Genomic DNA, 25948 nt, shown 5'->3' on the forward strand with positions numbered 1-25948 from the left:
TAAATAATTACATTCAACGCCCAGCTTTACTCAGGAGCTATTCTAGTATCTACTCTGTGTCGCAGTATTTCCTAATAACCAGCAGGGGGCGGAATTACACAAGTTGAAATTGAATTGATACATGTTTCCCATGCCAATGAAGAATTGGGGGGGGGGGGGGGGCAACGGGTATTTTAGGCTTAGGGGTTAGGTTTAGAGTTTGAGAAAATAGGGTTTTGAATGGAAATCAATTTTAGGTTACCACAAGAATAGTACAAAATATGCTGTGTATTTGTGTGTGTGTGTGAGAGAAAGAGAGAGAGAGAGAGAGAGAGAGAGAGAGAGAGAGAGAGTTAGTTATAAAGATTGTGTGGCTGTTATTTTGAAGATAAAGATCTGGGGGCAAGGTGTGTTGAGTCAGCCAGAGAGGTCAAGGAGAGATATTATGTAACTTCACAAAGAATACAAACACACATAATTCCTGTGTGACATCTTGGCAAAAGGCACAAGCATTGTCTATATGTTGAGCAAACCTGGGCACAACCAAGTCAACACATGAAGGATCAATGCAGGCCTATTATTTGGATTCCAATTAATTATATAAATGGACTCTGAATTCAAATGCCTTATGCACAAAATGTTGCAATGCTATTTTTCTTTTGAAAGAATGCCCGGTATGAACTTGTCCTTTCCCTTTGTAATTATTCTGAAGAAGGCTATTGAACGTTGAAACGTCAATCTTTTAAATGTATCTAATAAAACGAACTATTTTTCATGGTGAGCGAGGATTGCGCCTTATCCTGTCCAATGACGTCTACACGTTTTTAGGTTGCACCTTTACTCACGTTGGTTGAGCACATTCTACTTATTTCCGAAATAATTAATTAACAAATAAACATAAGTCAAAGGTGTGTGTGTGTGTGGCATTGCGAGCTGTTGAATTATGCTGCTCTGCTGTTGTCCTCATACTGTCAGACTGAGTGCAAAACGAGGAGGTGGGAGGAGGAGAGAGAGGAGAAGAACAGAGAGGAGAGAGCGGTGCAGCGCACTCATCATGCACGCCAGAGACTGCGTGGACACACTGCACGCGGGGCACAAGGAGGAAGAGGGAGCGGCGGGTGGCGACAAGCGACGGACAATAACATAACCGTCAGGTTTTCAGGACGTTAGATAACAACTTTTTCAAGACCACCGGGTACCTTTTCTCCCGTTTCAAACATGTCTTAATTGTATTAAAATACTTTAAATGCCTCGGGACGTTGAGAAAAGCGCGTTGTTTGCGGAAGTAAGTAAAGTTGAGTTGAAGGAAGTTCAGACAGAGAAGGAAAAGTAACCGAAAAGTGGTGTCAAATTCGAGAGTATTCCTAGTTCTTCACTTTAGAGATGGATACCCACGTAAAAGAGGGACAACTTTACGTTCAACATCAGAAGTTTGGCAAGGTAAGACAATAAAATATCATACAACTACGCAATTCTAACTTGTCATAGCCCACTAAAACTGTTTTCAAGTTGAAGAGGAAAAATACAGAAAGCCCCTATCTGGTTAACCGTCGCGGACTGGACTTGGGACCGTTCTTCTACGTCATAGAGCACACATTGATCCAATTAAAGTAAGCTATTGTATCCAGTCAAGTTCAGACGCCGGGTCCGACCATCCCGCAAATCATTATAGCCTAATTTACATCCCATGTCAAAGATTTAGTTTTGATATCATGCAAAATCGTATTGCCGAACGAGTTCCACAACAAGGGGAAGTAGAGAAGGCACCAGTCTACCTCTCTATTGCAACTCAGCATCAATGTTTTGACATGATATTGCCCTATAGTCATCAACTAGTTTCAACTGTTGCTGACGGATAGGTCTAGGTTTAGAGCAGTCCAAACTTGAATGTATAGTAGCCTATACTGTCAGTGTTTTATTTAATCTGTTTGAGCTTCAATATTGGACTAGTTGTTTTTTCTCTGCACTGTCAGCTGCAACTTAGTAGGCCTATTACTGTGTGTGTGTGTAATGTGTATGCATGTGCGTTTTTATTAATTAAGAAGCCATAACACAATCTTATCAAGTATCACTATTACTAAGTATTTAATAAGAGTCAATAGAGGACCTTCATGTTATATCTTTCAGTCTGCATATAGCTACGTTCCCCTATAAGCCCCCGGGCCTGTATATAGCTATGTTCCCCTATAAGCCCCCGGGCCTGTATATAGCTACCTTGCCCTATAGCCCCCAGGCCTGTATATAGCTACCTTGCCCTATAGCCCGCAAGCCTGTATATGAACATTAATAGTAACACACCGTCATTGGTCTGTAAGAGGCCTCTTTTTACTTTTTCTTTCAATTCTCTCTCCCTCTCTCTCTCGCTCTCTTTTTCTCTGTTTCTCTCTCTCTCAATTCAATTCAAGGGACTTTATTGGCATGGGAAACATATGTTTACATTGCTAAAGCAAGTGAAATGGATAAACAAAAGTGAAATAAACAAGAAAAGTGAACAGTAAATATTACACTCACAAAGGTTCCAAAAGAATAAAGACATTTCAAATGTTTTATTATGTCTATATACAGTGTTGTAACGATTTGTAAATAGTCAAAGTGCAAAAGGGAAAATAAATGTATTTACAATGGTGTTTGTTCTTCACTGGTTGCCCTTTTCTTGTGGCAACAAGTCACAAATCTTGCTGCTGTGATGGCACACTGTGGTATTTCACCCAGTAGATATGGGAGTTTATCAAAATTGGATTTGTTTTCAAAATCTTTGTGGGTCTGTGTAGTCTGAGAGAAATATGTGTCTCTAATATGGTCATACATTTGGCAGGAGGTTAGGAAGTGCAGCTCAGTTTCCACCTCATTTTGTTGGCAGTGTGCACATAGCCTGTCTTCTCTTGAGAGCCAGGTCTGCCTACAGCGACCTTTTGCAATAGCAAGGCTATGCCCGCTGAGTCTGTACATAGTCAAAGCTTTCTCTGTATCTCTCTCTCTCCTGTTTCTCTCTCTTTCTGGTGGGCCCATCAGTGTACCATGGTCTATTATTATGTGTGGTTATGACTGACGGTGTCAGATGGCGTTAAATGGTGTCAGATGGCGGTAGACAGTGTCAGATGGCGGTAGACGGTGTCAGATGGTGTTAAATGGTGTTAGATGGTGGTAGACAGTGTCAGATGGTGGTAGATGTGTCAGATGGTGGTAGATGTGTCAGATGGCGGTAGACGGTGTCAGATGGTGTTAAATGGTGTCAGATGGTGGTAGACGTGTCAGACGGTGTTAAATGGTGTCAGATGGTGGTAGACGTTAAACAGGGAGGATTGTGTAAGCATCCGTTCTGTTGGTGAGAACACACACTTTGATACAACCACGTCTTGAGGTCGGAAAATGTGACACAACTGTGTACTACTAATAAGTCTGAAAGGTTTCATAAGTACATTTATAGCTGAGCACTGCTCAATTCACATTTTTAAATCATACAGATATGCATACTATAGATCTTAACTGTACCCTACTTCATTTGAATTATTATTGTGTTTTTGTCTTGTCAGCTAGGCATCTATGCATGTATGATTGTTGAAACTAATGCAGTCAGAGGAGGATGCTATGTTTTGACTTTCTGATAAGCAAGGAGGATGGGCTCATTGTAATGACTCAAATGGAATAAACGGAACGGTATCAAACAGGGCCTCCCGAGTGGCGCAGCGGTCTAAGGCACTGCGTCGAGGTGCTTGAGGCGTCACTTCGATCCCAGGCTGTGTCGCCGCCGGCTGTGACTGGGAATCACATGAGGCGGCGCACAATTGGCCCTGCCCCGTCCGGGTTCGGAGAGGGTTTGGCTGGCCGGGATGTCCTTGTCCCATCGCGCTATAGGGACTCCTTGTGGCGGGCCGGGCGCCTGCACGCTGACTTCGGTCGCCAGTTGTACGGAAAGCAGTTCGTACGGGAATATCACGAAATTGTGGAGAGAAAAAAAACAGATGAAACATGGAAACCAGATGTTTGACTCTGTTCCATTTGTACCTTTCTAGACATTACAATGAGCCCGTCCTCCAATAGTTCCTCCCATCAGCCTCCACACACACTGAGAGACAGGCAGCTGCTTGTCTGCACCCTGCAGCAGCAGACTCTAGACTGGGTGTGGTGGATGGATGGAGGATATCTTGTGTTATTAGGGGCCTGCAGGGTGTATAAATCAGAGAAGCTATTACAGTATAAATACAATAGAACTTTATTAATCCCTGAGGGGCTGACATTAATACAATACAATACAACTGTATTAATCCCAGAGGGGCTGACATTAATACAATACAATAGAACTTTATTAATCCCTGAGGGGCTGACATTAATACAATACAATACAACTTTATTAATCCCTGAGGGGCTGACATTAATACAATACAACTGTATTAATCCCAGAGGGGCTGACATTAATACAATACAACTGTATTAATCCCAGAGGGGCTGACATTAATACAATACAATAGAACTTTATTAATCCCTGAGGGGCTGACATTAATACAATACAATACAACTGTATTAATCCCAGAGGGGCTGACATTAATACAATACAATAGAACTTTATTAATCCCTGAGGGGCTGACATTAATACAATACAATACAACTTTATTAATCCCTGAGGGGCTGACATTAATACAATACAACTGTATTAATCCCAGAGGGGCTGACATTAATACAATACAACTTTATTAATCCCAGAGGGGCTGACAGGGTGCTTCAGACAGGACAAACAGACCGTATAAAAAGTAAGGTAAAAGTGTATGGTTCAATCTAAAGAAACAAAAATGCTAACTAAAAGTTGTTAATTAATGGCTAAACTATCTCTAGAATAGTCATTCTTGATGGTCCTGTTAACCAGGCGGATGGCCTTGGCCACAAACGAGGCCCTGCGCCTTTTGGGTGGAACACTTGAGACAGAACAGGTGGCGTCCAACGAGGAGCAGTTGGAACTGTGGGTTGAGGACATGCTGTCCCTGAGGATGTCATGGGCCTTTCCTCCTGGCCCTGCTGCTCAAAGAATGAAGCCAGAGAGACACCCGTAGGGGGATCTTAGATCAGGTGTTTATAATGGTCCTGAGGCAGTTCCTCTTCTTGACACTGTGAACCAGAAACATAGAGCGCTCTCGTTGAAAGAACTGTTAAAAAGTTAGGGATATTGATTTGTGGAATGAGTTCAGTTTCCCGAGGAAGTATTATCTCTGGTGGATTTTCTTTTTAAAAAGTGAGTTTGAGAAACGCTGGTGTAGAGGAATAAAAAGAGGGGTGACGGTACACACCCTTGTATGGTCCTAGTTCCCTAAGTAGTGGCCGTGGGTCAAAAGGTAGAGCACTAAGGAATAGTGTACCAGTTGAGTTGAAGCCGAGGTGAAACCCAGCCAGACAGGCTCCTGAGGTTACACTGTATTATTATTAGTAGTAGTAGTATTTATACACTGCTATGTTTGTGTACTTATTTTATATGCTGTGAAAATTGTCTGCACACACACACACACACACACACACCGGGCAGGTGTGTAACAGATGTACAGATGGAGAGGCCTAAAATAGTCTTCTGTGAAGAGTTGACAGAGTTACAATGACTCAGTGTCTGAACAGATAGATACCTCTCATTTTTTTTTTTTAATGCGCTGCAGTGGAAAGCAAGGCGATGCAGAGTAGAACGCGATGTTCTGCTATGTTCTCTAACACTGATGAGTGTGTAGACCTACTCCCTGTTAATCTCTCCTAGTGACCCTAGCGCGCGTGTGTTAGTCTAACAGCGTTCTCAGTCTATTCATCTGGTCAGACAACACTGTACTGGACTATAACCATGACACCCTCCACACTATAAAATGTGATCGATTGCTGGGCTTTCTGCACGGGAGAGAAGTGAGCTGTTAAAGTTGGGTTGTTATGTTAAAGGTAAATGTGTCTTTTTTTTATTTGGAGAAATGCAGCTGCAGAAAGCGGAAAACACACACATGATTTCACAGGTTTGAGGAAGTCCATGTCCTCTCTCTCTCGCTAGCTATCAGTTCATTTGCATAATTTCCATTCAGTATTAGTGGTTGATGCTCGTACCGTTGCCTTATTTGGTGCTGCTGGCTCGTTCCTTTAGTATCGTCATGTCAACACAACATACCAGGATACTGCATGCAGAGACACCAGATTATACCTAAAGATTACCTACAGATTATACCTAAAGATTACCTACATATTATACCTAAAGATTACCTACAGATTATACAGTAGGCTGTATGCACAAATGCTATATAATACAGGTATTACATTCTAATTTACGTTTTCATTTTTATACAGTTACAGTGATCTGATCTCACGTGTGTGTGTGTGCGTGCAAGAAGGGATACACAGCTGCAAATAGCAGGCAGGAGGAGGCAGAGGCTCCTGGGTAATTATCCCACACACTTCCTGTCCCCTGGTTTCTGTCTCAGCAGCAGTTATATTGACATTTTAGTCATTTAGCAGACACTCTACCCAGAGCCACTTGCAGGAGCATTCGGAAAGTATTCAAACCTTTCGCTATGAGACTCAAAATTGAGCTCCGGTGCTTCCTGTTTCCATTGATCATCCTTAAGATGTTTCTACAAATTGATTGGAGTCCACTTGTGGTAAAATCAATTGATTGGACATGATTTGGAAAGGCACACACCTGTCTATATAAGGTCCCACAGTTGACAGTGCATGTCAGAACAAAAACCAAGCCATGAGGTCGAAGGACTTGTCCGTAGAGCTCCGAGACAGGATTGTGTCGAGGCACAGATCTGGGGGAAGGGTACCAAAACATGTCTGCAGAATTGAAGGTCCCCAAGAACACAGTTCCTCCATCATTCTTAAATAGAAGAAGTTTAGAACGACTAAGACTCTTCCTTGAGCTGGCTGCCCGGCCAAACTGAGCAATCGAGGGAGAAGGGCCTTGTTCAGGGAGGTGACCAAGAACCCGATGGTCACTTTGACGGAACTCCAGAGTTCCTCTGTGGAGATTGGAGAACCTTCCAGAAGGACAACCATCTCTACAGCACTCCACCAATCAAGCCTTTATGGTAGAGTGGCCAGACGGAAGCCACTCCTCAGTAAAAGGCACATGATAGCCTGCTTCGAGTTTGCCAAAAGGAACCTAAAAACTCTCAAACCATGAGAAACAAGATTCTCTGGTCTGATGAAACCAAGATTGAACTCTGGCCTGAATGTCAAGCGTCACGTCTGGAGGACACTTGGCACCATCCCTACGGTGAAGCATGGTGGTGGCAGTGTCATGCTGTGGGGATGTTTTACAGTGGCAGGGGCTGTGAGACTAGTCAGGATAGAGGGAAAGATGAACGGAGCAAAGTACAGACAGATCCTTGATGAAAACTTGCTACAGAGTGCTCAGGACCATTGTCCTTCCAACAGGACAATGACCCTAAGCACATAACCAAGACAACGCAGGAGTGGCTTCGGAACAAGTCTCAGAATGTCCTTGAGTGGCCCAACCAGAGCCCGGACTTGAACCCGATCGAACATCTCTGGAGAGACCTGAAAATAGCTGTGCAGCGACGCTCCCCATCCAACCTGACAGAGCTTGAGAGGATCTGCAGAGAAGAATGGGAGAAACTCCCCAAATACAGGTGTGCTAAGTTTGTAATGTCATACCCAAGAAGACTTGAGGCTGTAATCGCTGCTAAAGGTGCTTCAACAAAGTACTGAGTAAAGGGTCTGAATACTTATGTAAATGTGATATTTCAGTTTTTATTTGTAATGAATTTGCTAAAAATCCAAACGTGTTTTTGCCTTGTCATTATGGGGTACTGCGATGTCATTATGGGGTACTGCGATGTCATTATGGGGTACTGCGATGTCATTATGGGGTACTGCGATGTCATTATGGGGTACTGCGATGTCATTATGGGGTACTGCGATGTCATTATGGGGTACTGCGATGTCATTATGGGGTACTGCGATGTCATTATGGGGTACTGCGATGTCATTATGGGGTACTGCGATGTCATTATGGGGTACTGCGATGTCATTATGGGGTACTGCGATGTCATTATGGGGTACTGTGATGTCATTATGGGGTACTGCGATGTCATTATGGGGTACTGTGTGTAGATTGATTAAATTGTTATTCTAAAATGGATAAGGAAAAAAAATAAGGCTTTAACGTAACAAAATGTGGGAAAAGTCAAGGGGTCTTAATACTTTCAGAATGCACTGTACTTTACTGCATTCATCTTAAGATTGTTATGTGAGACAACACTGTGTGAGTGTGTGTGTCTATGTGTGAGTGTGTGTGTCTGTCTACTCTCCATCACTGATGTCATTTAGGCCCGAACATATTCACTTTGACCCCTCTCTCCCCCCTCTATCTCTCTTTCTCTCTCCTCTTCCTCCCTCTCTCCTCTTCCTTCCTTCTTCCCTCTCTCCCTCTCTGTATTCCTCTCTCTCTCTCTCCTCTTCCCCCCTCTCTCTCCTTCTGTCTTCCCCCCTCTCTCTTCTACCTCTCTATCTCTCCTCCCTCTCTCTCCCCCCTCTCTCTCCTTCTCTGTCTTCCCCCCTCTCTCTCTCCTTCTCTCTCTTCCCCCTCTCTCTATCTCTTCCCCCTCTCTGTCAGCCTTATGCCTTAGAGTTGACGTGTAATTTGCATGGCGTGAGCAGCGACATTTGAACATGTAAAGAGCTTGAGTCTGTCTATAGAAAGGTCATGCCTCTGTCACACCGTTCTCTCACATATCCATTCCTGTTTGTTAAGAGTGTAAACATTAGCTCAATATTTTGTAAATAAAGCAATGAGGTTATGACATAGGGCCACCTAATTTGTTTACACTCAGAACGTAAACACACACACGCACTCCTAGTTAGTCACCTCCTGTGTTTACTGAAGTTACACTGTGTGTCTCTGAACAGGAAGGGACTCCATGATGTTAGCTGGTACTTCCTCTTGTTATAGATAGCCCAATTGGAGGTTCCATTCTCTGAATAGGTCTTTAACCACCTGTTTTGAGAGACTGTACATATTCTTTATCCCTTTACACTTGCGTGTATAAGGTAGTAGTTGTGGAATTGTTAGGTTAGATTACTTGTTGGTTATTTCTGCATTGTCGGAACTAGAAGCACAAGCATTTCGCTACACTCGCATTAACATCTGCTAACCATGTGTATGTGACAAATAACATTTGATTTGATTTAACCACCTGTTTGAGAGACTGTGTGTGTATGTATGACTGATTACACTTTCTCTTAGGGACTTGAGTACAGTCCTCTAAACGTTCCTACTTACTGTATACCACTTCCTGTATATCACTAAAGCCTTTGCAGATTTCCCCTATTTCCCTCAAGGGTTGTTCTGTGTTCCCATATAGTGTTCTGTGTTCTCATATAGTGTTCTGTGTTCTCATATAGATCACTACTGTCCTAGTGATCTAGATAGAATTAACTATAGTAATATTATTTACTGAAGAATACATTCATTTGGTTAGTACTGACTGTGGTTACCAAACAGTCTTATTCTGCTAAAAGCTGTTTCCATTTTAGTAGTTGGATTGAATAACTGATCATTTGTAACATTAGTCTTTTCCCCTCTCCTCTCTCTCCCTCCATCAGAAATGGAAGAAGAACTGGTTTGTCCTCTATCCAGCCAGTCAAAATGGCATTGCTCGCTTAGAGTTTTTCGACTGCTCAGGGGGCGGGGCCAGCGACAAACCCAACACCAAGAAACTAGACAAGAAGGTAGGTTCAAATCCCTGATTGGACAGAGGGTTGTAGGTTCAAATCCCTGATTGGACGTAGGGCTGGGCGACATATCGAATTCATTCGATTAATTTAAATGAATGTTTTTTCTGGACATAATGAAGAGATGCACGTCTCCATCCCAACAATGAGAGTCATTGTTCCAAAGGCAGGAAGGAAGGCAACACGTTTAGGTCCAATATAAGCCCATAGAAACACACAGGTCATATTTTGGACAGATTTAGGTGAGAGGTTTGCTTCGCCTCTTCCTCTATGGTTTACACACACACCAAGCCCCTCCCCCTGCCTCTCACACCAAGACCCTCCCCCTGCCTCTCACACCAAGCCCCTCCCCCTGCCTCTCACACCAAGCCCCTCGCCCTGCCTCTCACGCCAAGCCCCTCGCCCTGCCTCTCACGCCAAGCCCCTCCCCCTGCCTCTCACGCCAAGCCCCTCCCCCTGCCTCTCACGCCAAGCCCCTCCCCCTGCCTCTCACGCCAAGCCCCTCCCCCACCTCTCACGCCAAGCCCCTCCCCCCGCCTCTCACGCCAAGCCCCTCCCCCTGCCTCTCATGCCAAGCCCCTCCCCCCGCCTCTCACGCCAAGCCCCTCCCCCTGCCTCTCACGCCAAGCCCCTCCCCCCGCCTCTCACGCCAAGCCCCTCCCCCCGCCTCTCACGCCAAGCCCCTCCCCCCGCCTCTCACGCCAAGCCCCTCCCCCCGCCTCTCACGCCAAGCCCCTCCCCCCGCCTCTCACGCCAAGCCCCTCCCCCCGCCTCTCACGCCAAGCCCCTCCCCCTGCCCCTCCCCCTGCCTCTCACGCCAAGCCCCTCCCCCTGCCTACCCTTGCCTCTCACGCCAAGCCCCTCCCCCTGCCTCTCACTCCAAGCCCCTCCCCCTGCCTCTCATGCCAACAAAGTTGAGAGATCACATCAACTCGCTATTTGCATTCGAGGTTTGGTCAAACAGAATGGGTCATATGGACACCAAAACACATGAAGACATTATACTGTGATAGAGGAGAAGATAACTATTCTAACAATACTCTTTTTATGTCTCAACTACTCCAATTGCGCACAGAACAGACACGGGTCGACAGACACGGGTCGACAGACACGGGTCGACAGACACGGGTCGACAGACACGGGTCGACAGGCACGGGTCGACAGACACTAGTAAAACGAGAGTATCAGTGAACATTGATTCCGGGAAAATGAATGCTCAGTTTGTAGTGAGAGGCGTTTGACCACGTACCGTTAGCAGCATTTTAGTCAAACGCTGTTGTACTAGCTGTCTAGTCTGTGTTTTATACATGTGAAATAAGCATAAAACACAATTTATATAACTTGTTCTCATTCTGAGAAATAAGGTAGTCCACTTGATTTCAACATGTGAACAAAGTGGACAGGCTAACATGCTGTTCAGACAGTTGGAGACGGACAGAAGGCTGTGTTTATAACAATTAAACTGTTCAACCTCGTTAGCTAGAAAATAGATCCAAGTTGGCTACACTTGACATGTAAACATTAGCTACTCACGAGCACGTGGGCTTGTGCTTGACAGATTGTTTAAGACAACTGTGTTCATTTTCTATAATGGCTGCTACCAGAAGTTGGTCATTATTAGTGAATGTGCATTTGGCATGTTTCTGATTACATCTGTAATAAAAAGGGAATTTTTATATATATAAAAAAAAGCCAGGTCAGTGATTATTGCAAAAAAATACACACAAAAAAACAGGTTCAACTATTTTGATAAATTAATTATGCTTGTGGAAGGCTTATACTTAGTTTAGGTATAACTTCACAAGCCCTGAATTCATAAGATTATTGCTGACTGTTTGAAATGCAGTGTATTGGACCTTTAATTATACAGTGTTTATTTATATATATGTCGTGAATCGCCCATAAGTTCTAAAAACTGTAGATGTGATTTTTAGGCCATATCTCCCAGCCCTAGTTGGATGGAGGGTTGTCGGTTCAAATCCCCGGATCGATGGGAAAATGTGGCAGGGGGGAGGGGCTTGAGGGGTTGGGTTGAAAGTTCAAAAATAAGAATGAATTTTTCTGTCCCAAAGACAATATATGAATAATAATCTATCTCTCTCTCCCCTCCACTGCTCTGTCCCTCTCTCTCCTTCTTCTCAGGTTATCCGTCTATCAGATTGTATCTCTATCCTCCCTGCCCTCACAGAAGCCTGTCCCAAAGACAATATGTCCGCCTTTTGTGTGGAGACCAACGACAAGACTCATGTGCTCGCTGCAGAGAAAAGCGTCAGCACAGAGTGGGTGGAGAAGATGTGTGAGATTGCCTTTGGGGTATGGAGTGAAGAAACACGTCTCTCTCTCTCTCTCTCATTATTTCTCTCTCTCTCTCCCTCTGTTTCTGTCTGTTTGAATGTCTCTCTCTCTTTTTTATTTTTTTATCCTATTTTATCAAAAATATTTAAAAAATCCAACAGACACGGGTGCTCCTGTGCTATGTGGGTTTTCAGTACCAGATACTGAGGTCACTTCCTTAGGCCTTCTAGCCTTTTAGCTTTTTGGCCGTTTAGCCTTCTAGCCTGTTAGCCTTCTAGCCTGTTAGCCTGTTAGCCTTTTAACCTTCTAGCCTTTTAGCCGTCTAGCCTGTTAGCCTTCTAGCCTGTTAGCCTTCTAGCCTGTTAGCCTTCTAGCCTGTTAGCCTTCTAGCCTGTTAGCCTTCTAGCCTGTTAGCCTTCTAGCCTGTTAGCCTTCTAGCCTGTTAGCCTTCTAGCCTGTTAGCCTTCTAGCCTGTTAGCCTTCTAGCCTGTTAGCCTTCTAGCCTGTTAGCCTGTTAGCCTGTTAGCCTGTTAGCCTTCTAGCCTGTTAGCCTTCTAGCCTGTTAGCCTTCTAGCCTGTTAGCCTTCTAGCCGTTTAGCCTTTTAGCCTGTTAGCCTGTTAGCCTGTTAGCCTGTTAGCCTGTTAGCCTGTTAGCCTGTTAGCCTTCTAGCCTGTTAGCCTTCTAGCCTGTTAGCCATTTAGCCTTTTAGCCATTTAGCCTTTTAGCATTGTAACGTTCCCACCCAACCTTTGAGTACAGGGTGTAGGCTGGATATCAGTTAGAGATGTTCACTGAGAAGGAGAAAACGGAAGATACTCTTCAGACAACGTGGGAGTTTAGATTCATTCAGTGTTTCTCTCTCCATCTCTCTCTCTCCCTCTCTCCCTTTCTCTCTCTCTCGCCATCTCTCGCTCTCTCTCTCCCTCTCTCTTTCTCTCTCTCCCTTTCTCCCTTTCTCTCTCTCCCTCTCTCTCTCTCTCCTCTCTCTCTCTCTCTCTCTCTCTCTCTCTCTCTCTCTCTCTCTCTCTCTCTCTCTCTCTCTCTCTCTCTCTCTCTCTCTCTCTCTCTCCCTTTCTCTCTCTCTCCCTCTGTCTCTCTCTCTCTCTCTCTCTCCCTCCCTCTGTAAGGTTGTAAAATGTGTGGAAAAGTATGATTCTTATGTGAGTCTGAATTATAGCAATAACTGAATCAATTCATCATTTCTCTATCCCACCTCTCTCTCCACCCTCACTCTCGCCTCTCTCCCCTGCACTCTTTATTTCTCTCTCAGGGGGTTAGTGGTAGCAGCAGTAGCGTGTCTGACTCTAACGGAAAGACTAATCTACAGATGGCTGAGAATCTCATCTATTCCAGCCGAGAAGAGGGTAAATACACCCCCACACACACACACACACACACACACAACACAGTGCATTGAGCCTGTAAAAAACACTTCTGAAAACAGTGGTTATGGACTAATCATTTCTTAGCAAAGTTCATATCAACAAGACTCTGTGGAGACAAGGCGTCCATTTTGTCAGGATTAGCTTTCTTAATCAAATCACCTCAGTGTCCCAAGTTGTCAACACAGCCCCTCCCTTCCACAGACAGTGGACAGTGAGAGTCTGTCTGTTGACATGTATTTATATGGAGAAGCTGGGGGAAGGTACAGAATTTCAAGGTTTTATTATTAATTAGACTGTCTTGTAAACGTTCCCAGCTAAAAGCTGAATTGCAGTATAAAGACAAAAACGAAAAAGAAGAAAATATGGAGAATGAAGTCTTAAAGTTCTGTTGAGAGGGAAAAGCAGGGTTGTACAGCGTTCATCGCTATGGTGATGCAACAACTGTCATTTTCTGTTAAAGGCTGACTGACAAACGAAAAGGCCAAGGGTTAAAAAAAGATTTTAAACCACAAGACCTGCAGTTTTATTTGAATCTAGAATTGTTTCATTCTACTTCCCTTTACATTTAACTTCCCTTTACATTTAAATTGCTAAACAGATTGTGAAAATAGTATGGAAGGCAAGTCATCTGTACGACACTCCTGCTTTCTCAGTCTGTGTTCTTTGTAGACTAGTCCCTGGCATTGGGTTCATCACTGTCTCTAGAGGAAAGTGGAGACTACTGGAGAAAACATTCTCTCTCTCTCTCAAATGAAGGTTTGATTTATGGTTTTGTCCCTTACCCCTCCCTCTCTCCCCCTCTACAGTGAATGAGTTCTGGGTAAGTGTGCAGAGGACCGAAGCCTCAGAGCGTTGTGGTCTGTTGGGAACCTACTGGCTGAAGGCCGACAATGACAGTCTCATATTGAAGGAGTCCAAGAGCAAGAGCAGTCTACTGATCTGGCCCTACAAACTACTGAGGAGATATGGACGTGACAAGGTGGGTTTATATATAAACACACACACCAGCTTTTTCCTTTAGGAAAATGTGGCGCCCGACAACGTGACCGGGAAGATTTTAATTTCCCGGTCATTTGAGAAATGTACCAGACCCATATAGATTGGGTGAGTAAACCATTCGAGCAGTCCAACCACGGTGCTCAGAATGACAGAAATCACATGTGGATTATGGTAATTAATATTAACAGAACATACAACTCCTGTAATGAAGCAGCCAATAAAACGTAATTTTCAAACATTTGCCAAAATACAATTTGTGAGAAATCACCATTCTAAATGGCATATGAGGAAGTATTTTCATAGGCAGGGCGTGACAAAAGGCCCAGCTGATTATTGAGTTGCTGCTGTCAGTGAAAAACATCTAACAGATAATGTGTCTTGAGTATCATTCAAAATGTTGAGACAAGAAGAAGAAGAGGAGGAGTCTGTGGTGAAGATAATGTGTCTTGAGTATCATTTAAAATGTTGAGACAAGAAGAAGAAGAGGAGGAGTCTGTGGTGAAGATAATGTGTCTTGAGTATCATTTAAAATGTTGAGACAAGAAGAAGAAGAGGAGGAGTCTGTGGTGAAGATAATGTGTCTTGAGTATCATTTAAAATGTTGAGACAAGAAGAAGAGGAGGAGGAGTCTGGTGAAGATAATGTGTCTTGAGTATCATTTAAAATGTTGAGACAAGAAGAAGAAGAGGAGGAGTCTGTGGTGAAGATAATGTGTCTTGAGTATCATTTAAAATGTTGAGACAAGAAGAAGAGGAGGAGGAGTCTGGTGAAGATAATGTGTCTTGAGTATCATTTAAAATGTTGAGACAAGAAGAGGAGTCTGTGGTGAAGATAGCCTATAGCCGTGTCTCTCCAGAATCCACTCCGCTGTCTCCTGCTAATTTTTGAACATTCACTGTTTCATTTCATAACCATCATTTAGGAGTTTGTATTTGTATTTTGCCGGGATGTAAACCGCTGAGGGCCCAAAAAGGTGACACTTTTTTGTTGTTGCACTGAAACATGTAATAAATCCCTGCTCGGAGGAAATATAGGTTTTAACTAATTAAACAACAAGAGATGATGATCTACATGATCAGTCTCTGTGTGTAAAATAAAAAGTGGTTCATGTGAACCCAACTCACAGCTCAAAAATGTATAGAAAGCAATCCAATGTTATTTGTTGGCTAGACTTTACTGCAAATGACACTCAGGCCTCGCGAAAAAAACAATACACTAATATTACAGTTAGCCATGACATCCTTTTAATAGAACACTTGTTACCATGACAGCCTTTTAATAGAACACTTGTTACCATGACAACCTTTTAATAGAACACTTGTTACCATGACAGCCTTTTAATAGAACACTTGTTACCATGACAGTCTTTTAATAGAACACTTGTTACCATGACAGCCTTTTAATAGAACACTTGTTACCATGACATCCTTTCAATAGAACACTTGTTACCATGACAGCCTTTTAATAGAACACTTGTTACCATGACAGCCTTTTAATAGAACACTTGTTACCATGGCAGCCTTTTAATAGAACACTTGTTACCATGACAGCCTTTTAATAGAACACTTGTTACCATGACAGCCTTTTAATAGAACACTTGTTACCATGACAGCCTTTTAATAGAACACTTGTTACCATAACAGCCTTTTAATAGAACACTTGTTACCGCCACACACATCTAAATATTGCACTTGGGGGGGAAAAACATCTTAAAGTAGAAATAGAATGAAACAAACATGCATTCTATTTTTGCTCTATCACAGTGGCCTCTATAGTAGACATCGATCAAGTGCGCAAGGCTACGTTTCTGCAAAAATAACGTTCACTGAATTTTTTTTTTTAATAATTCCCCCTCACTCAACAGTGTTACTGTGAAGTTCAACACAACAAAAGCAACATTACTACATTGTACAATTTCTGCCTGCTGTGGACATATGCTCTACAATGTGTCAGCAGAGCAGGATAACCTTTGTTGGCATAAATTATCTCGTTCAGGCAGAGAGTACACCTGGCATACCCCTTTTTATCCACTGTATTGAAAGAGGGAAAGTGTATGACGTTCCTTTCACCTCTATAGTGGCATCCAGCTTAAGCCAGGCCCAGCTCCAACTCCACCTTGATCCCTGAATTCACTTGTTTAACAAGCAACACCTCATTTTCACCTAATTCTCTCATTCTGAAAATTAACCACATACTGTAGAGGGAAACAGATAGTAGTTAGTTCGTTAGCTAGTTAATTAGTTAACATTTCACACAGATGGCCAGGGTCCAGTAAGCAACTAACGCGTTATAACTTGAGGAACGGCAAGGAGTCGTACACCAGCTAATACTATAGCGAATTGGTTAGGTTACTAACGTTAGCTCATCTGATGTTGTAACGTTAGCTAGCTAACATTTGATGTTATAACGTTAGCTAGCTAACGTTACCTGTCAGACTTAATTAGCCAGCTAATTTTCACACCATAAAGTCAATTATTTGATCAGTTAAGTTGGCTAATGTTACTCAACATTTCTCTGGCTAGCTAACGGAAAATTCGATCCAGCTAGCAAGATACAATACTTGTGCCACCACACTTTCTCCCTCACCTCAAACTAAAAAATATATATATTGTAATGAAACAGGCAGGGAGCAGGTCTCGAACCCTCGACCTTCTAGCCCGAGGTCCAGCGCGCTATCGAATGTGCCGCAAAAGCATGCTCAAGCGGCAGAGTCGATTTCCGCGCTTATAAACCCAGGGTCGTTACAATATATATTTTCTCATCGGATCTACACGAATCACGTAGGTCACCTATTTTGGATTCAAAACAGCGAATTTCACCAAAAGGTGACTAGTTTGCATCCCTGATTTAGTTTAGAGTCCTCTGTGAGCAATGAGCATGGGTCTGGTTTCTCTTGTTAATGTTGAGGGAGCCCGCACGCCTGAGCAAGCATAGAAGAAGCCTGCCTGGCCTGCTGCGCTCAAATAGGAAAGTTTGAATTCTGATTTTCTTAGTCACCATGACCACCACTAATAAGCCGAGCTTCTCAGTCATCTTTCTACACCTTTTTTTTTTTGCGAATGATAGCCTAATAGTTTCTCACAGTAGGCCTATTTGAAAAGAATCGGGAACCAACTATCAGAACCACACAGGAGGAAGAGCTGAACAGTTTGTCCCATGCTTCACCTATAGCCAATGGACTGTGTGATATAATACTGACATGGAGGTAATAGGCATTATAAACCTGGGAAAAAAGACAAACACGATTTTAAGAATATTAACTGCAATTTTTAAAGGAACCGGTTGACTTTGTCTTTTAGCTAGCTAGGTCTTTTTAATTTGTCTAAATTTGCACACAATCTCCCAAAGCCTCGGTGTGAAAAAGCTAAATATCATGGTCAGATGATCCCATATATCCAATAGAAAAGTCAAAATACCTTTTCCCTTGCGCAAAAACAGCTGTCTGACCCGATACAATGGTGCACTTCACTAGCGATAGCTCAAGTCAAGACAGATAGAAAGGGAGGCAGACAGGCGGAGTAGATAGATTACTGTGATTTGAAATAACTGGAATTTGTATCGGTAGACTATTTTCTACTGTTTTTATTGGTTGGTTTATCAATATTTACTTAGTTGACAATGGACGTTATAGTTCAACAGCTGCATTGGCCATCTCTGAGTTCCATGAGCTCATTTAGGCTATTTAGCCGCCAATGATTACGGTTTAGGCTATGATTACGGTTTAGGCTATGGTTTAGGCTATGATTACAGTTTATCAATGTGTCCATATGGCAAAAGCTGGTGTTCTCACATTAGTTGAATTTTTTAAAACTTTTTATCATTTTAATTACGATTTTTATGATTAACAATATGACAATTATTTTGAGAAATGAAAAATTTATTATTGAAACTGTTCCACGAAAATGTGCATATGAAAATTATAACTGGCATGCAGACTGGTAGAAATGGTAGGATAAATTGTAGGCTATGCTTCCGAAAACATGAAACTCACGCGCTGTCTATTAAGTCTTTTATAGAATAATTACCTCCCCATTTCGATGCTGGGATTTTCATGCAAGGTATGACATGCCTCATAATATTGTAATGAAATGGGCAGGGAGCAGCCCTCGAACCCTCGACCTTCTAGCCCGAAGTCCAGCGCGGTATCGACTGTGCCCCAAAAGCATGCTCAAGCTGCAGAGTCGATTTCCGCGCTTATAAACCCAGGGTCGTTACAATATGAAGTAAAACATTCAGGGTTCAAACATTTAACAATTAAACATATATACAGCCTCCAGCTCATATTGTAAAGTGGTGGGTGACAAGCTGACAGCCTGCCTAACATCGTTTTTTTTGTTCTCCCGGTCAATTTGGCCGGCAACAATTTTATTTATCTACTTTTCTTCTTTTTTTTACCAGCTAAAAGCCTGCAATTATTGGCTAACGGAACCTCTGACACACAGGTGCATGGATGCCGAACACACGCGCACCCTCGGCCATGCATCCGAAACGCGTCGGTTTTTAAACAACTCAAATATACTATAGTGTAGCTTAGTAGCGCTTCCCTTCCTCCTCCTTCTACACGCGCACCCTCATTTTAACATTATGTCATAAAAAGCACACGTTCATCTTCATAAAAAAACATGTTTTCCTGTCTTAAGAGGTACATTTCTTTTTACTATAGTCAAGTGCTAAATAAAGTAACAGGGTTGATCGTAAGAGGGTTGACGATTTCCTCTTAAATAAGCCTTAAATCTCCTTTTTGAGGGGGAATGGAAGTTTGTTGTGTGCAACAGGAAGTTGCAATTGAATGCAAGCTTCACAATTTTTTTTTGTCATTGTCAATTCATTTCTAGCTTCTCTGTCTATGCATAACAGGTTTGACGTGTTTTTCTCGACCCGATCAGTTTTCCACCTCAAAACACCAGAGCAGGACCAGCTCACCTGCTTTTACTCTATGATTTGAATATTAGATGTTCAATGGTTTATTTTTTTTAAAGGAGTAGTTTCACCATATTAAAACGAGAGGTCAGTTCATGTAACAGGGTTGACCTGAAAATTAGTTACAGATGTAAATTTAATCACTAATTAAATAAAATAAATAATAATATTCGGAACTGACTTTTGTCAAAGCAACAAAATAATTAGGGCTTTACAATGATGGTGAAAACGTGGAACATTTTTGGGATTAAAGTAAGGGATTAACATTATCCTTAGAAGTGACACAGGGTTCCTGAATTCTGGCACTTTAGCAAGTCTATATTCATATAAGAATCAGATTGATTTAACGTAAAGGAAACCCAAAAGTAAATGAGGGATACAAAGTAAAAAATTTAAAAAAAAGTATTTTATCAATGCAAGATATTTAAGCTTGCTAAGATGTAATTTTTTTGCAGTGAAACATGACAGTGTCGCCATCGTTTATACACATATTTATTTTTTGTTGAATGTTGAAATAAACATGTTTTCAACCCCCAAATCGCACACTCAAACTGTAAATATATTGTAAATGTTTTAATGTATTGTATTATCAATTGGGGAAAGAAAGTACGACATTAATTTGTCTTTTATATATATATATATATATAAATATTTATATATACACATGAAGTCCATAATACAACACATTTTGGAAGGTGGTGACCAACGATGGACACCGAATTGACAAAAGTCATCCACTGGAACGCGCCCAGAGAGTGGGGTGGGTAAGGTTATTAATATGACCACTACCTGGGGTTATTACTATTACCACTACCTGGGGTTATTACTATTACCACTACCTATTACTATTACCACTACCTGGGGTTATTACTATTACCACTACCTGGGGTTATTACTATTACCACTACCTGAGGTTATTACTATTACCACTACCTGGGGTTATTAATATGACCACTACCTGGGGTTATTACTATTACCACTACCTGGGGTTATTACTATTACCACTACCTGAGGTTATTACTATTACCACTACCTGGGGTTATTACTATTACCACTACCTGGGGTTATTACTATTACCACTACCTGGGGTTATTACTATTACCACTACCTGGGGTTATTACTATTACCACTACCTGGGGTTATTACTATTACCACTACCTGAGGTTATTACTATTACCACTACCTGGGGTTATTACTATTACCACTACCTGGGGTTATTAATATTACCACTACCTGGGGTTATTAATATTACCACTACCTGGGGTTATTAATATTACCACTACCTGGGGATATTAATATTACCACTACCTGGGGTTATTACTATTACCACTACCTGGGGATATTAATATTACCACTACCTATTACTATTACCACTACCTGAGGTTATTACTATTACCACTACCTGAGGTTATTAATATGACCACTACCTGACGTTATTAATATGACCACTACCTGACGTTATTACTATGACCACTACCTGGGGTTATTAATATTACCACTGCCTGAGGTTATTAATATTACCACTGCCTGGGGTTATTAATATTACCACTACCTGGGGTTATTAATATTACCACTACCTGGGGTTATTAATATTACCACTACCTGGGGTTATTAATATTACCACTACCTGGGGATATTAATATTACCACTACCTGAGGTTATTAATATTACCACTACCTGAGGTTATTACTATTACCACTACCTGGGGTTATTACTATTACCACTACCTGAGGTTATTACTATTACCACTACCTGGGGTTATTACTATTACCACTACCTGGGGTTATTACTAGTACCACTACCTGGGGTTATTACTAGTACCACTACCTGGGGTTATTACTATTACCACTACCTGGGGTTATTACTATTACCACTACCTGGGGTTATTACTATTACCACTACCTGGGGTTATTACTATTACCACTACCTGAGGTTATTACTATTACCACTACCTATTACTATTACCACTACCTGGGGTTATTACTATTACCACTACCTATTACTATTACCACTACCTGGGGTTATTAATATTACCACTACCTGGGGTTATTAATATTACCACTGCCTGAGGTTATTACTATTACCACTACAACAACCACCCGAGCCACTGCCTGTTCACCCCGCTATCGTCCAGAAGGCGAGGTCAGTACAGGTGCATCAAAGCTGGGACTGAAAGAGACAGAAGATGTTTTTCAATCTCAAGGCCATCAGACTGTTAAATAGCCATCACTAGCTGGCTACCACCCGGTTACTCAACCCTGCACCTTAGAGGCTGCATTGACATGGAATCACTGGTCACTTTAATAATGGAACACTAGTTACTTAATAATGGAACACTAGTTACTTAATAATGGAACACTAGTTACTTAATAATGGAACACTAGTTACTTAATAATGGAACACTAGTTACTTAATAATGGAACACTAGTTACTTAATAATGGAACACTAGTTACTTAATAATGTTAAAAATGTTTACATACTGTTTTACACATTTCATATGTAAATATTGTATTCTATTCTACTGTATTTTAGTCAATGCCACTCCGACAATGCTCGTCCTAATATTTATATATTTCTTAATTTCATTATTTTACTTTTAGATTTGTGTAAATTGTTGTAAATTGTTAGATACTACTGCACAGTTGGAGCTAGGAACACACGCATTTCGACTACACCTGCAATGACATCTGCTAAACATGTTTATTTGACCTGTGGGTTTTACTACATAACCATGATGATGACTTGCTTTCTTTTCAGTCAGTGGCTTTAGAGATGCTTTTTAGGAGATGGGTGTTGTTGTCAGCTGCTGTTTTGTTTATATTGCCTGATGTCTTGTCTTATGAATCATATCACTTTCAAAATACATTTTCACAGACTAGAGACAATAACACTGAGTCATTATACATGTATCTTCAAAATAAGAGTCAGAATAAAATTAACGCTTGTTTGTCCCTCTCTCCAGGGGATGCTATCTGACCTCTAGAATGTAGATTGTTGTATAACGTTGTTTGTTTCTTTGTTTGTTTTGTTTTCAGGTGATGTTTTCGTTCGAGGCTGGGCGGCGCTGCGACTCTGGTCCGGGGAACTTCAACTTCGAGACCAAACAGGGTAACGAGATCTTCCTCATCGTGGAGCAGGCCATCCAATCACAGAAAGCCCTGGCCGAGGAGTGCCACCTCAGCTACCATTTGAGCAGCCTGGAATCCGACCCCGGCCCTGCCCTCATTCAGCAACGCAGCGCCGTGGCAACGGGATGTGGCCTGGTAGTCGACGGCAACACCAGTACCCGGGATCTGGATGGGGATTCCAGTTCCGGAGGGAGTAAGCCCGGATCAGCCGATGGAGTGTTCGGGAGGAGGGAGGGAGATGGAGGGAAGAGCCAAAATCAGAACCATAAAGGGAGGAGTTTACCAGAGCCACCGCCGTTGGTGATAGGAATGGGGGGGACACCCCCGCGCTCACCAATACCTCGAGGAGGTTAGTCTCACCATGTTTAGTGTACTTTTAGAATCATTCTTATTTTAATGTGACTGGGGGTTTTGAAAAGTGCCTAAAATGAGATGTATTATTGTAAGTAGGAGGAAGTTGTGATCATTGTATTTGGATTGTAAACGTTTGATGTTTTTGCTCTCTTTGTTTTAAGTACTTTGCTTGTTGTCTTTTTTCGTGACTGTGTGTCCATGCTGATGATTGACAAAGCAATTTTAATATTGATTAATAGAATATTTGTTGTCTTAGGTAAAGGAGTAGGAGCGACCTCGTCTCAAGAGGAACAGGGGAGTGTGTACTCTGAACCCGCTGACTCTGTCCGTCTCTCCTCTCTCTCCGCCGGCGACTGTCTCTACTCTGACCCTGTTGATACTATCAAGACACAGACCCCCAACTCCCTAAACCTTCCAATCCCCACCCCCCGACTCCGACCCCTCGGCGACGAGGGAGGGGTCGCCGGGATTGGGGGTCGTAACCACGGCAACAACCAGCTCGATCCCCTCTATTCTGACCTCTATGATCAAATCAGTTTGGATCTGATACAGAAGATGAGTGTTATGGGGCTGGAGGAAGGAGGAGGAGGGAGAGGAGGAGGGGGGAACATGCGTTCTCTCGGGGGTCAGGCGGAAGGAGCATCGTCATCGTCACTCACCGACGCCGAACACATCTATGATGAACCAGAGGGGCGAGCAGGAGGTGGTGTTTTGGGAAAAGACAGCCTTCCTCCTCAGCCCCACGAGGGGCTCTACAACCTGCCTACAGACAACTACACAGTCCCCTCCTATGGAAAACAACCACAGCCTCCACTCGTCATCAGAGGACCAGGGGGCTCCAAGTGGCCACCCAAACCTGCTACCACCCCCAAGCCAAAAAAGGCTGCTCTTCCTCGGAAGGATCCCGTGCCTCTGCCCCCGGGGAAGGCTGGGCCTGGAGGTCCAACTAACCTGAACAATAATAACAGTAGCGGAGGTTTTGGAATTGGAGGAGGGGCCTGGGGTGTAGTTGGGGGAGGGGGAGACAGGGCCAGGGGTGTAGGTGGGGAAGGAGGAGGGGAAGGTAGGCACACAGAGCTGTACAGTAAAGTGTCGAGACACAAGCTCCCTCCCAATCCCTGGTACCCCCACACCGGCCTGCGATCCCCTGATATCATCTATGACAATCTGGGAGACATTTAAGCCCCTAAACAGGACTGGATGGTTGTATTCATGAGGCGCCAAATGAAAGAAAACATACTGAAACAGTGAGGACAACCTGGACTTGTCCAATAAGAAACTCCATTTTGAACACGACCCAGGAGATTAAAAAGTGGTGGCTTGATCTCGATTTTCTCCTGTTGCATCTTGGGACATGTAGTTCAGGGAAGACATACCATGGTGGCAAGCAAAGCTCACCAAGAGGACATGGGATGTGTGTGTGGAATGTTTGGTCAAACACAAGTTAACCAACAGAAACCTCTATGTGGCTAAGCAGACAGACACAGTGTGTGTCCCAAAGAGCACTCTATTCCCTAATATAGTGTACTACTTTTGACCAGGGCCCTATAGACCCTGGTTAAAAAGAGTGTACTCCATAGAGAATAGGACGCACATTTGGGACGCACACCCAGAAGTGGGAAATACTTATGTGGCTTGCAGCAAGTTGAGTGTTCTGCGTGTCAGCGGGAGACGTGTGTGTGTGTGCGGCTGTGTCAATGTTAACTATGCACTTACTGGAAAGACTATAACATGTTTCTGCTTTGTAAATTGATATATGATGCTAATCACTCATCATAATCTGTTAACTTCCAAACAGACATTTTAGAGCAAAAACTGTGATTTGTTATTTTATTTTCATCATCACGTCTAAACTATGGAGACTCAACTGTTGGAGATCGAGAACTTATAAAATGGGGACTTGCAGAATTGGGACCTCAATGCACACAACATGTGATTGTTTTGTTTGTGTCCCAAGTGGCACTATGTTCCCTATTTGGTGCACTACTTTTGACTAGAGTCCTATGGGTCCTGGTCAAAAGTAGTACACTTCATAGGGCACCCTTTGTTCATTTTGTTTGTCGTTGTACCGATCTCCAGCTACTAAACATGTAATGCAGGTGTGTGTGTCAAAAACAGCTGTGCTGTGTTGTAAATATGATAAAAATTCTATTAATAAAAATCAGAGAAAAAAAATATACCTATATTTATTGTTTTCCATCTAAAGCAAAATTCATTCCAACTACAGTGTCACAGATTGAACAGTCGTTGGCTGCTGAATTGAGAAATCTATTGGTCAAAATAAACTCAAAACAGCTGTGTGTGTGTGTGTGTGTGTGTACTATCCCTATAGAATAGTCAGATAAAACTCAAGGGGAATATTTTTTATTTCTTTGACAGATGTGACCTTTTGGATTGGACCAGAGTGTGTTTTGTAACGAGTTGAACCAGAGTTTAATGAGTAAGACAGAAGTTTTTATGTCTGCTCCCTCGTTTCGAAACTACAGGTTAAACTGCGAGTGGTGTGGTGTGTGTATGTGGGTCTGTATAGGTTGAAAGAGAGAGGAGGGCAAAGTGATGGACAGACCAGGGATTCAGAAAGATAGAGGTGGATCTAAAAAAACGTCATCCCAAGGTAAAGGAGCTGGAGGGAAAGAGGGAAGAGAAAGACAGGAAAGTTTGAGAGAGAAAATGGTGAGACAATAAAAAATAAAAAAAGAAGTTAGAGAAAGTGTTTGTGTGAGGTGACGAGTGAGGAAAAGGGAGAACGAGAAGGTATGTGGAAGAAAGAGGAGAAAGAAAGGGTGACAGAGGGAAGAGAGAGACAGACAGGAAAAGGCCTAGAAACAGTGCGTATAACAGCCAACCAGACACTATGTTAATTTAGCCAGCATTCTTTCATCCACGTCAATTTAGTTTGTTTTTTTAAAGTATTTTTTATTTTTTTATCCTTTTTTTTCCCTTTCTCTCATTTTTTTTCTCTTCTGAGGTCTTGGTTAAGATTCACGGCATGCTAGTGCTGGTGTCCCTGGAACGTTGCTAACAACAACCAGACAACAGAACGTCACGGTGAAAAGAAAGAAAGGAATCTTTCAGGTCAATTTCATGGCCTCGGTAGCAGCCGGTCGTTGGGAAAACAACAAAACAAAATGGGGATTCTAGAAGATGTCATAATGCTATCGCTGAGTGCATGAAC

The 25948-nt window shown here is 42.5% G+C and overlaps 1 protein-coding gene across 1 annotated transcript; it reads left to right on the forward strand.

Annotated features, from left to right (window-relative positions):
- Positions 1-987: 987 nt before the first annotated feature.
- Positions 988-24950, forward strand: dok1b (docking protein 1b). The gene is made up of 7 exons (XM_055901272.1): positions 988-1419; positions 9562-9687; positions 11833-12003; positions 13257-13350; positions 14178-14350; positions 22327-22768; positions 23030-24950. The coding sequence occupies exons 1-7, from the start codon at positions 1363-1365 to the stop codon at positions 23953-23955; spliced, it is 1989 nt and encodes a 662-aa protein (XP_055757247.1). The 5' UTR covers positions 988-1362; the 3' UTR covers positions 23956-24950.
- Positions 24951-25948: the final 998 nt, after the last annotated feature.

This window comes from Salvelinus fontinalis, chromosome 36 (genome assembly GCF_029448725.1).
Source record: "Salvelinus fontinalis isolate EN_2023a chromosome 36, ASM2944872v1, whole genome shotgun sequence".
NCBI classification, from domain to species: Eukaryota; Metazoa; Chordata; class Actinopteri; order Salmoniformes; family Salmonidae; genus Salvelinus; species Salvelinus fontinalis.

Coding starts and splice junctions, on each gene's coding strand:
- dok1b (XM_055901272.1), top strand. CDS start 1,363: ATGGATACCCACGTAAAAGAGGGACAACTTTACGTTCAACATCAGAAG. Junction 1,420..9,561: donor AACATCAGAAGTTTGGCAAG/GTAAGACAATAA, acceptor TCCCTCCATCAG/AAATGGAAGAAGAACTGGTT. Junction 14,351..22,326: donor GGAGATATGGACGTGACAAG/GTGGGTTTATAT, acceptor TTTTGTTTTCAG/GTGATGTTTTCGTTCGAGGC.